This window comes from Hyperolius riggenbachi, chromosome 4 (genome assembly GCF_040937935.1).
Source record: "Hyperolius riggenbachi isolate aHypRig1 chromosome 4, aHypRig1.pri, whole genome shotgun sequence".
Classification (NCBI taxonomy): Eukaryota; Metazoa; Chordata; class Amphibia; order Anura; family Hyperoliidae; genus Hyperolius; species Hyperolius riggenbachi.
The window spans coordinates 246,218,511-246,235,277 of record NC_090649.1 but is presented as its reverse complement, the minus strand read 5'-3'; the positions used below and the strand labels follow the sequence as shown (position 1 = coordinate 246,235,277).

General features: G+C 41.2%; 1 protein-coding gene across 2 annotated transcripts in view; it reads left to right on the top strand.

Moving 5' to 3' along the window:
• Window positions 1-16,767, top strand: part of IBTK (inhibitor of Bruton tyrosine kinase) — a 138,504-nt gene that overhangs the window by 60,425 nt on the left and 61,312 nt on the right. For both annotated transcript variants that reach the window (XM_068281539.1, XM_068281538.1), the window contains 5 exons: window positions 937-1,049; window positions 6,593-6,741; window positions 9,215-9,378; window positions 12,502-12,594; window positions 14,612-14,758. In XM_068281539.1, the coding sequence (XP_068137640.1) occupies window positions 937-1,049; window positions 6,593-6,741; window positions 9,215-9,378; window positions 12,502-12,594; window positions 14,612-14,758 (666 nt within the window). The remainder of the gene's footprint in view (window positions 1-936; window positions 1,050-6,592; window positions 6,742-9,214; window positions 9,379-12,501; window positions 12,595-14,611; window positions 14,759-16,767) is intronic.

Sequence of the window (16,767 nt, the reverse complement as noted above, 5' to 3'; positions counted from 1 at the left end):
TATACATAATTGTGGTAAAAAAATGAAGCACTTTTTTTACTACATTATTTTCACTGGAGTTCCTCTTTAAGCTGGAAGGTGTACGGACCTGTTAAGATTTTTAGCAGGTGCATCAACATTATTCTATTGAAAGTTTATTGGAAAACTTGATGCTGTCATACAGTATGAAAAAACATATACTTTTACTGTTTGAACAATCCTCTCCTGTCTATTGGAGCCATTTCAATTCGTGTCCACATAGAATTGGTTCACGTTTCTGTTTTACTTGTAGTAGTTTTTCTCTGGTATTTTAGAAATTTCCACTCAAACTGTTACCCATGTTGATGATGCGTAATGATATTTACCTGCAGGGATGTCAAAGATTCTGGTACTCATTGTTGTATCTAAAGAGCATTAGGCCCCTCAGGAAATTTTACACTGGAATTCTGACTATTTCTTCTTAAACATTCCATAGGGAGACATTCATACTACTGATTATCGATACTGATTAGATTGTGAGTCTCTCTGAGAGACAGTTAGGGCCCATTCACACTCGGGCACTTTGCGACAGCAATTCACCCTTCGCTGATCGCTGGAGATCAGCAAAGCGCTGCTGCACAAGTGATCATATGGGATTACTCCTACTGTAGCGATTGCAGGGTATTTGCCATTATCGCCGATTGCAAATACCCTGTATGCAATATTTTCCTGGTGATTGTGACATGATTCTCATTCACTAGAATGTGAATCGCAAGACACTGTTGCTGAAAAAAGTAGTGCAAAATCGCGATCTCAGTTGCTTGGTTGATTTCGATTTGTGTTTACAAGTGTGAGTTGGGGCTTTGTGACAAGACTATATACACCCTGTAGAGTACTATGGAAGATATCGGCTCTATATGAGTTTTAAATAATACTTCATACTGATTCAACTGTGTCTTAAATAATCTGTTTTTTTAGAGAAGCGCTTAACAAGAAAACAAAAACTAAAGCCAAGAGAAAGCCAAGGAAGCGATCAGACAGCTCTGGAGGGTACAATCTATCAGACATCATTCAGAGTCCACCTTCAGCAGGTTTGTAAATGTTCTTTCTCTGTTCTGTATTTCTACCACCCCTTTTACTTTTTAGGGTTTAACATAAACCTGTGCTCAAAACCTGTAAAGTAAAGCAAAAACTTTATTCAGGTTGCTGACTCATGACTGCTTCATGCCTGGCTTAGATGTACATATTTTTTTCCTTCTGTTCATGGAGTGATGCTTTAGCCTGGGTTGCTAATTGTGCCAGCCCCTTCCTGCCTCATTTAGCTGCTGCCATTGGTCAGCTGTAAACTCAACACACCTAGTTTTGTGATATTTAGGGGTTACCAATGGTCGTCTTTTCGCAGCTTTTCTTCTGAGAAAACCGTAACCCTTAGCCTCCTGTGAGGGAAGTTATTTGCTTTTTGCTCATCGCAACCAATCGGTTCTTGTTTTAATTTGCAGAGCTATAAAATCCGTTTCAAGCAGGGCAAATGTTTCAGGGGAACAAACAGCTACTCTCACATACACCGAGGAAGGAAATTCAGGGCACACAGCAACCTATTTCTTGTTCCCTCTGTGACAGACTGTAAACATGAATTTAAAAAAAATCTACAGACCAGAAATAACAATACAAATAGTAGGGAACGACTCAATAACACCAATCATATCTGTACATGCATTCAACTGACTGAGCACGTTTGGCACCAGTTTGCAACTTTTATTTTTAGCAATTTCAATGTTTAACCACTTTGTCCTCCTTGACGTATAAAAATGTCAAGGAGGACAGGCGCGCTCCCGCGGCCGATCGTGCACGCGCATTCCCGGCCGCGGGTTCGGTAGCCACGGAATCAATGTATCGGGCTATGGAGCCCGATCACTGATTCCTCTCCCCCGCTGAAAAACGACAGCTTCTCTCGGAAGCTTCGCTTTTTCTGAAGCTATGTCCCTCTAAGCGTACATTGTACGCTTAGAGTGACGTCATGTAAACAAAATCGAGATTGCCATCTTGTGGCTAAAAAGTAAAACTACAAGTAAAAGTTAAAAAACATAACAATACACAAATAATTCCCCAAATAAAACACTTTTATATCCCACCCTCCCAAAAATGCCCACATAAAATGTTTAATAAAAAAAAAAAAATTACTATAAAAAACAAAACAAAAAAAACCCACAAATATTTACCTAAGGGTCTAACATTTTTAAATATCTATGTAAAGATAAAATATTTCTTTCTATTTTTTTTTTTTATAAGCTTGTAAATAGTGATGAATCCAAAACGGAAAAAATGCTCTTTTATTTCCAAATAAAATATTGTCACGATACATTGTGATAGGGACATAATTTAAACGGTGAAATAACCGTGACAAATGGGCAATTACAATACGTGGGTTTTAATTATGGAGGCATGTATTATTTTAAAACTATAATGGCCGAAAACTGACAAATTAATTTTAAAAATTTTTTTTCTTATTCTTACTGTTAAAATGCATTTACAGTAAGGTAGCTCTTAGCAAAATGTACCCCCCAAAGAAAGCCTAATTGGGGCGGAAAAAACAAGATATAGATCAGTTCATTGTGATAAGTAGTGATAAAGTTATAGGCTAATGAATGGGAGGTGAACATTCCTCGGATGCATAAAGTGAAAACGACTCTGAGCTTGTGGTTAAAGGACACCCGAGGTTAAAATAAACTAATGAAATACACAATTGTATCTATTCTCCTCCTAAAAATATATTTTTAAGATATTCCACAGTTTTATTTTATATTTAACTCTACTTTTTAAGTTTTTACTGTTTTATTGTTTTTGCTCAATGACATAATCATTGAAGTATGCCAGATCTTAAATGTATGAACTATTGAACTTTTTTATCTCTTTCCTGCTCTAAGAAGCCATTTTTTGCTAGGAAAGTGTTTTAAAGTTGGAAATTCTTATCAGTGAGGGTCACACTGTAGTCACTTCCTGTCTGAGTCAGGTCTGAGTCAGCCACTTACATACCTGATATTTAACTCTTTCAGGCAGAGAAAGAAAAAAGGAACACAGCCTAGTTATTTGTGTGCTTGGCACTGTACAGACCCATGTATATCTCATCATGTCACATGTCACCTCGGGTATCCTTTAAAGGGAACCTTAACTGGCGGGGGAAAAAAAATTCACTTACCTGGGGGCTTTCCCAAGCCTCTTGCAGCCGTCCTGTGCCCGCGCCGGTCCTTCGGTGCCCTCCGGGCTCCCTCCGCGGCTAAGTTTCGGCTCTTTACGACGGGGAATGCGGAAGAAGAGGACGCTTTGCCCGAGGACGACTGGCAGTCGTCCGAAAACGAAACTTAGCCGCGGAGGGAGCCCGGAGGGCACCGAAGGATCGGCGCGGGCACAGGACGGCTGCAGGAGGCTTGGGAAAGCCCCCAGGTAAGTGAATTTTTTTTCCCCGCCAGTTAAGGTTCCCTTTAAGGTAGAGTCAATCATTCTGTTAAGACGGTTGAAGAGTCCAGGTCCATTAACACAAACGTCAGGCTAATGGTGCCCATACATGGTACAATTAAAATGTTCAATTTTCCAGTTTATTCAACCAAAATGATCAAATAGAGTGAAAATTTAAAATAATATATTTTTTTTTTCGATTCAGAAAAAAACGAACAGTATGAATCTACGTCCAGCAGGTGGTGCTGCGGCCCTGACTGGACGTAGATTCAACATCCTGATGAACGACGCGTCATTCCGTTTTTTTTTTCATAAAAATATGATCTAACATGTTGAAAAAATCTGGGTGATTGTGGAATTGTATAGTGTATGGTAGTTTTTGTAAGAAAATACTATTAGATAAACCAACCTTTTCTTCATATTCAAGTTTTTTTCTGGGATTTTTGGATAAAATCGAACGTTCGTGTATGGTACCCTGAAAAGAATTGTAAAAACTATTTGACCAAATGGAGTTATTGATCAAATTTCTCTGATTGAAACAAAATAAAAGAAAAAATTGTACCGTTTATGGGCACTATAAGAAAATACTTGGGGATTGTACATAACAGTCTGGTTAAGGCGTAAAACACGTTCAGATCACAAATGCGGATGGCCATGCGTGCGGACCGCAACGCGTACGAACGCATGGCCATCCGCGTTTGTGTGCGTTGCGTGGCTGATCCCATCACTGAAAAGTGAATGGGACAGCCACGCGTTTTAGCAAAATCTGCGTGCAGCATGCGTTCCCGGACCGCACAGGTCCGGAACGCATGCAGTGTGAACATCAGACATTGCACTCTATGCAATGTCTGATGTCGTGCGTGTCGGCCACCTGCACGCGTTTCCAAAACGCGGCTGGAAACGCGTGCAGTGTGAACGGACCCTAAAAAGGTTGTGACTTTCTTATGTAGCATGGCCACTGAACTTGCACCACAAAATGGATGTCTTCTAAGTAACAGACATTCCTCCATTCTCCTTAAGGTGGCCACTAACCATCCAATCTTTCATCCAATCTTACCAAATCAATGTAGTATAAGGGTAAATTGAGTGAATATACTGAATGGATACTTCAGGCAGTTACCTTATATTACATAGAAATGATAAGATTGGGTGAAAAAGATTGGATCATTAGTGGCCACCATTAGTTCACTTCTCTAACATTTTCACCCAATGTAATCTATTTTTCCATACAGAGACAGTCAATAGTTGTTTTCAGATCAAATGTTTGATCAAAATATTTCCATTTCGAAGCTTTTGTTGATTCTTGAGCTGAATAGTGTTATCCTTCGTATTAGTTTTACCTGCTCTTCCACATTTTCCTTTGCATTGTGACTCATCAGATGTTCTCATGCATGTATGAATTCACACACTACAGTTTTTGGTTATACATTTCACACTAGGTACTTTGTTTTCAGCCTAGCCACATTGAACGTTACATTTTAAAGATCAAAATATAACTACATTTAGATACAAATTCATTAAACACATTACTGGTAGCTACCAGCACAAACCTTTATTTTGGATGTGAAGGACAATAGTACTGATTTGTAAATACCTCACATGTCAAGTTGCATGCAGTTGCAGAATAATAAATGAAAATGGGAAATATTGTGAATAGCCGGACAACACAACTGTAAAAACTAGCATTAACCTTAACCACTTCTGTACCAGCAGTCTCTGCCCCCTTAAGGACCAGAGACTGCTGGTATGGTAAAACGCCGCTTCCCGACGAATCGGCGCACATACCCGTCGCCATCGCCGCAGGCTCCTCTCTCTGCAATCTCTGACTGGCAGAGTGCTGACAGCTGGTCAGGAGCCGCTTTCATTGGCTCCTGATGCTGTCCATCAATGGGAGCCATTGTGATTAGCTCACAATGATCACGCAATCAGGAGCCAATGAAAGCGTCTCCTGACCTGCTTACAGAGCTAGCAAATTGCGGCGGGTTCAGAGCCGTGAGATCGGCGGGGACGCGTCGTTCATCAGGACGTTGAATCTACATCCAGTCAGGGCCGCAGCACCACCTGCTGGACGAAGATTCATACTGCGTCGGTCCAGAACCAGTTAAATAAAATACCCAGTGCAGTGGACATTTAGTACGTTTTTTTCTTTCTTTTGACTGTATTTGAATTCAGTGCCACAAGGGGGCAGGCATGCTCTGCGTGGCACTGTATATGGGAGTCCTAACAACTTTTGAATGTGCCATGAAGCTAGAAAAGGGAACCTGAAATGTGAAACATATGATGGCTGCATCTTTCTCTAATAAACAATGCCAGTTGCCTGACTTTTGTGCTGAGGCTCTGCTTCTAATACTTGGTCACTGGCCAAGAATGAGCTTACAGATGCTTTAACTCTGGTCTGACTCCACTGGCTGCATGCTTGTTGCAGGTGTGTGTCAGACAACTAAAACCTAAAGCTATGCATGATAGCCAGGCAATTGGCATTGTTCATAAGGAAAAGAAAATAGCAGCCCCTGTATTCATCTCACCTCAGCTTCCGTTTAAAGAAACCCTGTTACTTTTACACACACATTGAATCGAACTCGTTGTTCTACTACTGTACACTTCAGGTTTTCTTTATGGCCACTTTAGGTTAGTTGAATGGCTGTATTTGATCATAATACTATATTCTATTTTATCTACATCATAAATAGTAATGCGCAATAATGATCCAGTCCATTCTTCCTTCTAATGGTGTTGTCTCACAATTTAGTCATCCATGCTGCAGGATATTTATTTTTCTTACAATTTTTGATTTATTTATCTTTGGCGATCCTTGATGCCCACGCACCACCCAATCACAATGTTCTCTCCTCTCCCCACCCCCAATACACCACTCTGTTGTTTCGCTGCTAGCCTAGAGGCTGTTGACGTGTCTTTAAAGCATCAGCACTGCACTGTCTCTTAAGGGATCATGTACCGATTCTGCCGGCAGACAAAATCCACTGGTGTGTATGGGGCTTTAAATCCAGCCTAGTGTAAACAAGAAATGGCTGTAAAATTAGCTAGGAGATGCAACATTCCCTTCATTGTTGCATACTTGATCTTTACATATTCAGAATGCCGTCTGGATCTTTACCTGAACCTGTTGGATAATTTTATGTGTAGCTCTCAGCTTCACTGTCATGTCCCATTTAACTTACAGGGCTCTTCAAAATAGAGAAAAATAATTCTGTTGAGTCATTACAAGACTTATTGACCTCGGATTCTGAAGGAAGCTTTGTTGGGGCAAGTAGCCCAAGAGATCTCCAATCACCAGACTTCACTGCCATGTTTAGTCCAGAGAAACATGAGGTGTGTTAATGTTTTCTGTTCCGTATCAAGTTAGTATGTTGGTGGTATTTCTCATTTGAAATTTGCAACCTTTTTTTTTTGTTTGTTTGTTTGTTTTTTGAAGTTTGCTTCAGGAAAAAGTTTTATCTTTGTGGGCATCCATGGTTTTAATATAAACAGGACGAGAGGATTAAGGCCTCTTGCACACTGCAACTGATTCCGATTCAGATTCCGCTTTTTAATCAGTTTTTACATCCGATTCAGATTCCGATTTGCAGTGTGCAGGGAGCAAACTGCAAATCAGAATCTGAATCGGATGTAAAAACTGATTAAAAAGCGGAATCTGAATCGGAATCACTTGCAGTGTGCAAGAGGCCTAAGAATGTCTCAAGAGTAGTGAAAAGTGATGGTCAGCTTACCTTCTCATTAAGGACACAATTTAGGCTAATTCTAAATATTTTATTGATACAATGCATGGTCACTACCGGGTTTATCAGATGCAAATGTTTTAGTGTAGTACTGGATGCCAAGAGTACCTTGAATATGAATCCCGGTGGTCTGGCAGAAAATAATAAAGGATGCCACAAAAATTACCCAAGAAGTTCCATCCTGTTTCTACACTCTCTAAATCATTTTCTTTTCTTCTCTTGCTAAAGTTGGTCCTTACCATTTACTATAGACCTGATCTTCTGATGATCATAACATTCGAGTTTGCCGTGGACTTTCACAGTCATGAGATATCCACTCTTCACTGCTGTCTACATAGCATTGTCAAATTGCTGATTTATTTGAATATCATGCATAGCCTTATGGCTTTTATTTACCTGTTTGTTTTGCTACCATGTGTGCACATTATCTCCATTGATTTGTATCTGATCTTTAAAGTACTCCTGAACCATTGATTAGTTTTAAAAGAAAAAAACCCACATCATTACTGACCTACTCTGCAATTCCCGTGCTGTATTTTCCGTCTTGTCTTCTATGCCAGTGTTTCTCAACATTTTATTGGTATGTACCCCTTTTAAAACCATGTACTCACCAAGTACCCCCTAGCATAGTAAACATTATCACAAGTACCCCTTGACAAATATATATTTAATCGTTGTACATTATAATTGATTCTAAACTGTTTCCAAGCATTTCCTATTGCTTTTAATTAGCTAAAACACTAATTTGGTGTGGTTTAAATAAGATTTATCATTTTCTAAAACTCTAAATTTGTTATTCTTGGTTAAGTATATAAAGCCAGAGTACCCCCTGAAACCATCAAAAGTACCCCCTGGGGTACATGTACCACACGTTGAGAACCTAGGTTCTATGCCATTCAGCCACAGTGTCCTCTCATAAACCCGGAAGTACTCACGGGGTCAGCTCCATTCTGTTGTGAAAAGGCCAGGGTTTACGAGAAGACACTGAGGTGGAACGGCAGAGATGACAGGATGCAAATTCCGCGCAATAATTGCGGAGTAGGTAAGTAGGGATCTGTTTTTTCTGTTAAGGCAATTCCAATGTAATAACAGATTATTATCCCTAACTTATAGTGCTCCCGGTGTGTCTGTCGACAACGAGAGAGCAATGTCTGGACACGAAACCTTATTTAGAGCTTATAAACTTCGTTCTCAGTACAGGGGTACTTTAAGGTGCTTACACTTCTGACATCAGGACTTGATTCCTTAGGTAACAGTTTTTGGCCTAGTTTTGGACAGAGGTGTCGCTAGCCTGTAGCTATGGAGGGAGGAGCAGGGCTGACTGTGCAGCACACAAAGGAGCAGGCAGGGTTAAGTAGGAGAAAAATAGGCTTGGCCAAGACGATCCGCCAATCCTAATCTCTCACCAATGCATCTGGGCCCTCTGTACATGCTAGATTCTTAGAAGAGGGTACTCCAAACATACAAAAATACTGAAGTGTACCATACCCCTCCCACCCCAATCCCTCATCCATATTGTGTCAGTGAGGCTGAATATCAGCCATGGAGACCAGAACTCAGAGCGAGGCTGGAGGATGGCCGTAGTAAAGAGAAGTGATTTGGAATACACAAAAGGATGCAAAATACATGTGAACTGGCAATGGCCAAATTGAGGAGACTTGACTCGAAAATAGTGGAGATTTATGCTGCATACTACAAGGGGGAGTGAAAATGCTTCATTGTCCACTGTCCATTATTGTTCAGTGGCTGGGGACTGTGACGGTAGGGAGAGGAAATTTCCTTATTGCTCTACAGTCTGCAGTGATTAGCCAGTTATAAAAGATTTGATTTAAGAGACCAAATAAGTCTCAGTTTATTAGTGTTTATATGATTTACGTCCAGTATAAGACATGGTTAGTTGGTCTGAAAGTGTTTTAGAAGAGTGTGTATGTTGAAATAAGTGCCTGTAATAATCTCATAAAAGCTAATTTTCAACATTGTAACGTATGTGCATTTGTTATGGGGAAAAATAACATTAAAGTTAATGCATTTTCACTATGGAGCTTTTCATTTCTCCCACACCACAGGCAAAAAATAGAGTTTGTAATATAAGCACCAGCACTTCACCGCCTCCAGAAAGTGGATCAGCTGGCAAAAATGTGCCAAAGCTCACAGCTTCCTCCCCTAAAGCAATTCCAGATGCCAAAGCTGCTTCGGCCACCTCTCCTAACTGGGTCACAGTGTCATTCAGGTACATGTGTGCACAGCTTATACGCCTAGTGAATTCATTAGCTAAAATAATACAGCATCTGTTGAAGGCTAGTGCTGCAATATATTAAATTGTGGTAGTGAAGTTGTGCTCCCTAGGCAGATGAAGCTAACTTATTTATGTGTTTAATATGTGCAAGGCATTGTGGAGTATGTTCGCAATACACGTATAATAAAACAAAGTTACTGCAGATGACACTATGCATCTGTAAACTTAGAGGCACTGTAGCGACTTACAATAGAATGGAGTAAATGATTCAGGATACTCTCTTTAACATGAATTATCCTGGCTTCAGTATCAGAAACACTTCCTATATCTATATACTACAATATATTGATATGTAGTCCTGCCCTCCCAGTGAAATCACAGCCTAGGCTGTTTAACTATGTGAAATTCTCCCAGAGCATTCTGTGTGATCAGGTATTATTTTTCCTTGATTTGGAATACAGAATAAACCCCAATATTGTCCCCAGCAATGCATCTGGCAGCAGTAAAATGTTGCCACCTGTGATTTAATTTCAGGATGTAAATTGTACAATGTACTAACGCTGACTAAATAAATTATAAAGTACTATTGTAAAGAAAATGCAACTATTAATTACATTATTTTCAGTACACTTAGCTTATGGGTACACATTAGGGCCATTTTAGTCTGCATTAGCGTAACTGAACCAGCAACTGTACTACCTACTATTTTATTCTGGAAATAACAACCTTGTCACTAAATGTGCGTACACACGCACTACGGACGACGACGGGTCCGTCAGACCCTCCCGCTGGGCGGACTTTTAGCCGACAGTAGCGGATCGTTCAGAAACAGCCTTATCAGTCCGCCGACAGCGCGTACACACGCACTACTGTCGACTGACCGTCCGCCCAGTGGGAGGGTCTGACGGACCCGTCGTTGCTGCATGTAGTGCGTGTGTGCGCACCTTAAGAAAAATAGCATGCCTTATCAGAGATAAGACTCCTTATCAAAGTGAACACGCCTTATCAGAGTAGCATAGCGAACTTATGCCTGCTAATTGGCAATGCCGAGAGCACCACTCATCCTGCCCTGAGCCCCATGCAGGTTCGTAGTATTCGCTATGCTACTCTGATAAGGCGTGTTCACTTTGATAAGGCATGCTATTTGTCTTAGTGAATCAAGCTCATAGTGAGCAAAGTTGTTGTAAAAGGTAGGATGATTGTACCTAATCTTTGTTCTTTGTTCAGACATTGAGAACTGTGTACTATAGTCTTGTTGCCGTGATTTTGACAGTAAACCTAAAAGTTTGCACTGAGACCCAGAAGTGATCTGTGATCTCCTTATTAAAATTCTAGCTGTCTGGCTACACTGCACTTGTTCTGGCTAGGACTCTATTGGCTTACCTGTAATAAGAATGCAGATCAGGAATGTCGGAATACCCAATTGCTGGGAGGCAGTGAATTAAATTAAATGGAAGTGTTTGTAACCACAGCCGTCTAGCAAGGATTACCCACCACCACCACTCAGATGTACATGTATAGCACGCTCTGGAGTGGTTGACAGGCAGTGAACTGTACCATTTTCAGTCATCCATGTGAAAGTGCCCTTAATGTTACACTAGCTCATTTGGTTTCCTTTGAGAATGGCTGTGGTCTGCCAGTAGAGGGTAAGGGAAGCACATCCTGATTGCGATAGGACAGGTATACACGAAGCACTGATTTGGGTTGGGGGGGACAAGTCTGGCAGGGTGGGTAGGAGCTCAGCAGGTTGGGGGGAAAAGCCCATAGTGGAGATTGATAGAGCTGTCTGATGTGTGAGGGCTGAAGTGCGAACGTGATGAAGATTTTAGAACTAGTGGTGGTGGGGGGGGGGGGGGGGGGACGTCGGGGTGCAGGACAGAGGGATTTATGCACAGGGTTGGAGAAGACCGGATTCTTCAACAAATCTCTACTATTTTTTTTTTTATTTTTTTTTAAATGTCTGCTATGAAATGGCAAGGATTTGCAACCCTTGTCTAGCACATATAACAATATAGCAAAGACTGCATGTACATGACATGACAGTGAAAAGAAAAGGCTGACCCTATGCTCGCACTGCATGCAAAATTTTTCACCAGGGAGTCGACCAGTCCACACCCGGATCCCAAGGGTGTCAATGGCACAACAGAATTGAAGAAAAATGGCTGGGTCTCTACCTGGATTTTATGCAAAAATGCTTAAATTTTATTATACCATAGCAAAAGATACACACGGCGTTTCGGCCTGCGGCATTTATCAAGTGTTCACAGTTGATAAAGGCAGCAGGCTGAAACGTCGTGTGTATCTTTTGCTATAGTATAATAAAATTTAAGCATTTTTGCATAAAATCCAGGTAGAGACCCAGCCATTTTTATTAAATTCTGTTGTATATGACAGCCTCCACTTTATTAAATATAAGGTATCATTGCGAGTACATGCACAGAACCTCTAGATTACTAATCTTTCCACTATGCCACTATGTTTTGAAATAATGTTGGAGACTTTTACAAACTTAAAGGAACTTGGAGCTCCCGAAAACAAAAAGATACCTGGGGCTTCCTCCAGCCCCATCAGCTTGGCTCGCTCTCACGCCACCGTACTCCGATGTCTGCAGTTCCGGTACCTGGTCCCCGCACTTCAGTCAGTCGGAGCCAGTCTGACGTAAGAGAAGTGTGCCCTCTATGTAACTCTCCAGCAGCTGCTGGAGAGATACGCAAAGAGCGCACTTCTCCTGTGTAGACTGGAGCCGACTGACGGAAGTGCGGGGACCCGGTACCGGAGCTGCAGACATCGGAGTACGGTGGCGTGAGAGCGAGCCAAGCAGATGGGGCTGGAGGAAACCCCAAGTATATATATATATATATATATATAATATATATATATATATATATATATATATATATATATATATATATATATATATATATATATATATATATATATATATATATATAAATCTTTTTGTTTTCGGGTGCTCTGGTACAATTTAAAAACACAGTCCTGATCTGCAAGATCTCTTATGCATTACTGGGTATGATGTGTGACTGGTTGGGGTACAGCACACAACAAATCCTGTATCTTCTGAGTTTTTTTATGTTGTATGTTTTTCTTTTCTTCTAGTCCTGTCAGTCCTCCTGCTTTGGATCTCAGAAGAATTATGGAAATAGAAGAAAATATTCAAAAATGTGGTGCTACCCCAAAGCTGAATACAGGGTTTGTTAAAATCTCTATTTTTGCTATATTTTATATTTGCTATCCTTAGAGAAAGACCTAATGCTAGGACTGATCAGTGGCAAAAGGTGACAAGGCTGCCAGAGAACGTGATGGCTTGACACCATCAAAACTGACACAGGATTGAGCTTAAAGAGGATCTGTAACATCAAAAGATCCCCTGGGGGGTACTCACCTCGGGAGGGGGAAGCCTCCGGATCCTATTGAGGCTTCCCACGCCGTCCTCCGTCCCTCAGGGGTCTCGCTGCGGCCCTCCGAGAATAATGACGTCAATATTTACCTTCCTGGCTCCTGCGCAGGTGCTCTGACGGCTGTCGACTCCGAACTACACGGAAATACCCAATCGCCATCGGGTCTGCTCTACTATTGCTTATGGATGAATAAGTATGGCAGCCTCTATATACACCTCTCGCTACAGTTGTCCTTTAGAGCCTGTTTCCACTACATGCAGATTGGATGCAGAAAAACTGACTCCAATGAATGCCTATGGTCCTTTTTCCACTAAACGTGTTTTTTCTGATGCAGATTTTCCAATAGGCATTCATTGGAGTCATTTTTTTCTGCATCCAATCTGCGTGTAGTGGAAACGGGCACAAAAGGAAACTGGCGTAAATGGTACAAGATCGGACAAAATGGAGAGAGCTAACCCATAGAATCACCAAGAGTCAGATACGACTGAATGGATAACATCATCATCATCATATTTGCTATATTATATGTTTGCTATAGCTTGCTAGATTGTTTTACACCACACTTTACAGACTGCAATGCTCTAAATCCCGAATCATGCTGATTTCTCAATCTGCCACATACATTTCCTAGTGTGATTATTTTTTTTTTATTTTTTTATTTTTACTTTTGTTTGATTAAAAGGCAACAGGTACTGTTTGCATTCTTATGCTTTTAACGCTCAAAAAAGAAATACAAAAAAAAAATAAAAAAAAAAAAAAATAGCTGTATGTGACTGCTCTCCATAATTGTTAGTGCTACTGGCATGTATGGACATAGGAAGACGTTTTGAATCACGATCATCCTGATCCAAAGCTTCCTACTTTTACTGATGGCTACCTTGGTACAGTACTGCTACAGGTATGGACATAGCCAGTCTCCTGCTCATTACTTCCAATAACAAAATGGTAAAGTAAATCCAGATGCAGAGTCAGCCTCCTTGCTCTGCATATGGGTAAAGTTTTGGGTGAAGTCTCTGGCAGTCTGTTTTGCCCAGTGCATGACATAAAGGTTTTAATTTGTTGTACTAACGAGGAAAAAGACAGGGTTGATACAGAGTGTTAATAAAGGCACCATGTACATGAACGTATTCTTGGCTTATTCGTTTTAAAGTCACTTTGGTATTTGATTGAATGTTTAAGGATAACCAAGCTGAAATTTTAAAGTTAATCTTTACTTACCTGGGGCTTCTTCCAGTCCCTAGTAATTTGTGTGGTCCCTTACTGCAGTTCCACTGCCCCCCAGTGCGACCCTAGCCTGTCCGTAAGATTGGCCACCACAGCTGTGGTCGTGGGCTACTGCACGGGTGTGCTTCTGTCGCAATCACACTTCTGTGGCCTAGACTTTAACATTTCTGCTCGGTTATCCTCCAAGTAACTAAAGTGTATTGTCCTGTTTATTGCATCGGAAATCACCCCTTGTATGGACCATAGTTATCATGGTCCTAGCAAAAGAAGTGTGAAGTGCGGGTTTTGTGCTTTTAATTCCTTCTTGCTTTTCCTTTGTTTGGGGGGGGGGGGGGGATGAGGGGGTGTTGGTTTTCTCTGATTTGGACAGGCTTTTTTTTTTTTTTTCATGCACCAATGGCAGGATTCCATTCCATTGTGTTGCCTTAGATATGAGACTCCTCTCTGCATGCTTTTGTAGCAGATACTGTAGTTGTTAGTACCCGATAATGGTTTTTTTTATTCAGTGAATGGATTTGCTGCACAGCTGCTGTTCATTGACCGGCAAGACTGTTACTTTTAATAGCCTTATGATTATTTTACAGGGTACTGAAGCCTACCATTCATGCCACAAAGCTGTCTCAGAAGCAGAGGAAAATGATGGCAATGTCTTGTAAAGAGACTGGCAGCACAGAAAGTACGCCTATTAAGAGTCCAACTGTGACAAATGTCAGGAGCACACCAAAAACATGGTAACTATACTATACAGTCACTGCATTAAGATCCACATGTAGAATGTCCTTTTTTTTGTTTTTTTTTTTAACTTCTAAATTACCTTTTACATTATAAATTACATGTGACTGTTCACATGCATCATAAGAAGGAAAAGCACAATACTGCATCATGAGGAGCAGTCATACTTACCTGACCCTGGCCAGTCATACTTACCTGCCCCAAATATGCAGATCAGATGTTTTGAATAATGTTTAACTGCACAAACTGCATGTTTATCTCAGATGTGTGACTTTTATATTGTACCTGTAGGTTGTAGGGGAAAAAAGTGCCCAAGGCAGATAGTCACCTCAGTAGAGGGAAGCCACTGGATAATCCAGAGGCTTCCCGTCGTCCTTACCCCGGCTGATCCAGCACTGGGACCCTCTGAACCTACTCCACAAGGGCATGTTGAATAGATTAATGCAGATGGGCTCTCTTACGTGTACAAGCGCGGCTGCTCTGCTGTCTGTGAGCTGCTCCATACTACAGTGTAGGACTGTAGGTGGAGGCCATCAGTACGCCTGAGCAGTGCAGCCACACTTGTTCATGAATAGGAGCACAGCTGTAAACTTTTTCAGGTGGTCCAGGGCCACCGCAGGGGTCTGGGGTGGGACATGGGAAGCCTCTGGATGATTCAGAGACTTCCCTCTAGTGAGTGTAAGTAGTATCCTCCTTGTCCCTCCGATCTAGCGCTGAGACCCTCTATACCTATTTAACCAGGGCTTGTCAAATAGAGCATGGCCGCACTGCCCGTGCATGAGTGGCTCCATGTATGCCTGCACAGTACAGCCACTTGTTCATGGAAGGGAGCACAGCCATGAACTTTATCAGGAAGTCCCAGGCCACAGTGGTAGAGTGGAAGATGATGTAGTAAGCCCTCTGGAGGATACAGAGGCTTCACTCTAGCGAGGGTACATATCTGACTTTATTTGTTGAAACTCACAGGTTTGCTTTGAGTCAAAAGTTCAGCACGACAGCCTGGTAACTGGCATTGTTTGAAAATAAATGAATATGGCAGCTTCTTTATCCTTTTTACGGCAGGGTCATGTTAAAGAAAGAAGCCCCTTTTCTACATATCAAGATAAGCGTCCAGGGCTGAACACTGAAAATATGGTGTGTCTGTACTGAGTTTGTACGGATGCTTGCATGCAGTTTAATACAAAGGGCCTATGAGTTCTGTACAGGCAGGGAAGGTTTCAAAGTGCACACATTTCAGCCCTGCACACATTACAGGGAAGAAGGAAGAACTATACCTGTAATGTGGGGCGTAGAGAAAGTGTTTTTGTTTTTCTGGCAGGTACTGCAGGAAATGTTGCCACCTATTAGCTAAACAATGGCACAGTGGTTTCCCTGAAAAACTATACTGAACCGAAAACTGAAATAAATAAGAATCAGTAATGCAAACTAGCAGACTGTGACAAAAATGGAAGTCCAGGAAGTGCCTCCACTTGTAAGGTACTTTAGAGACACTAAAGCATTATCCTGGGACACGTGTCCTTTTCTCCAGTGCTCAAAAGGAGCTAAATAGAAGAGTTACCTGGTTTGTTGTGTGGCTGTTGTTTCATCAAACAAGTCAGTACATTGCTTATTCTTTCATTGCTTTGCTAAATGCTTTTGGTATGAAGGGTAGCAGTTTGTTACTGACTTTTTCTGTCGCAGCTTGGAACTTCACTAAAAAAGTAACCTCACATTTGAAGTCTTTGCAGCGACAAATCATTTAACAGTGTCCCCGAGACAAATATCCCGTGCCTTAATCATACACCAGCATGTGAAAATTGTGCACCTGTTTCGGATAAAATCTTGGCCGGTTTTAGGCATTACTTTCCATATTTAAAATATGCTTTCCCAGTAAAATACACTGTAGAATTAACTATTGTGTCAAGCAACTATATAGTCTTCAAAGTTAGGGAGGGAAAAAAATGAGTATCTTGTAGATGTTGGTTTTTATCAGCTGAATTAGTTTGTGCACTAACCATCAGCGGCTTAT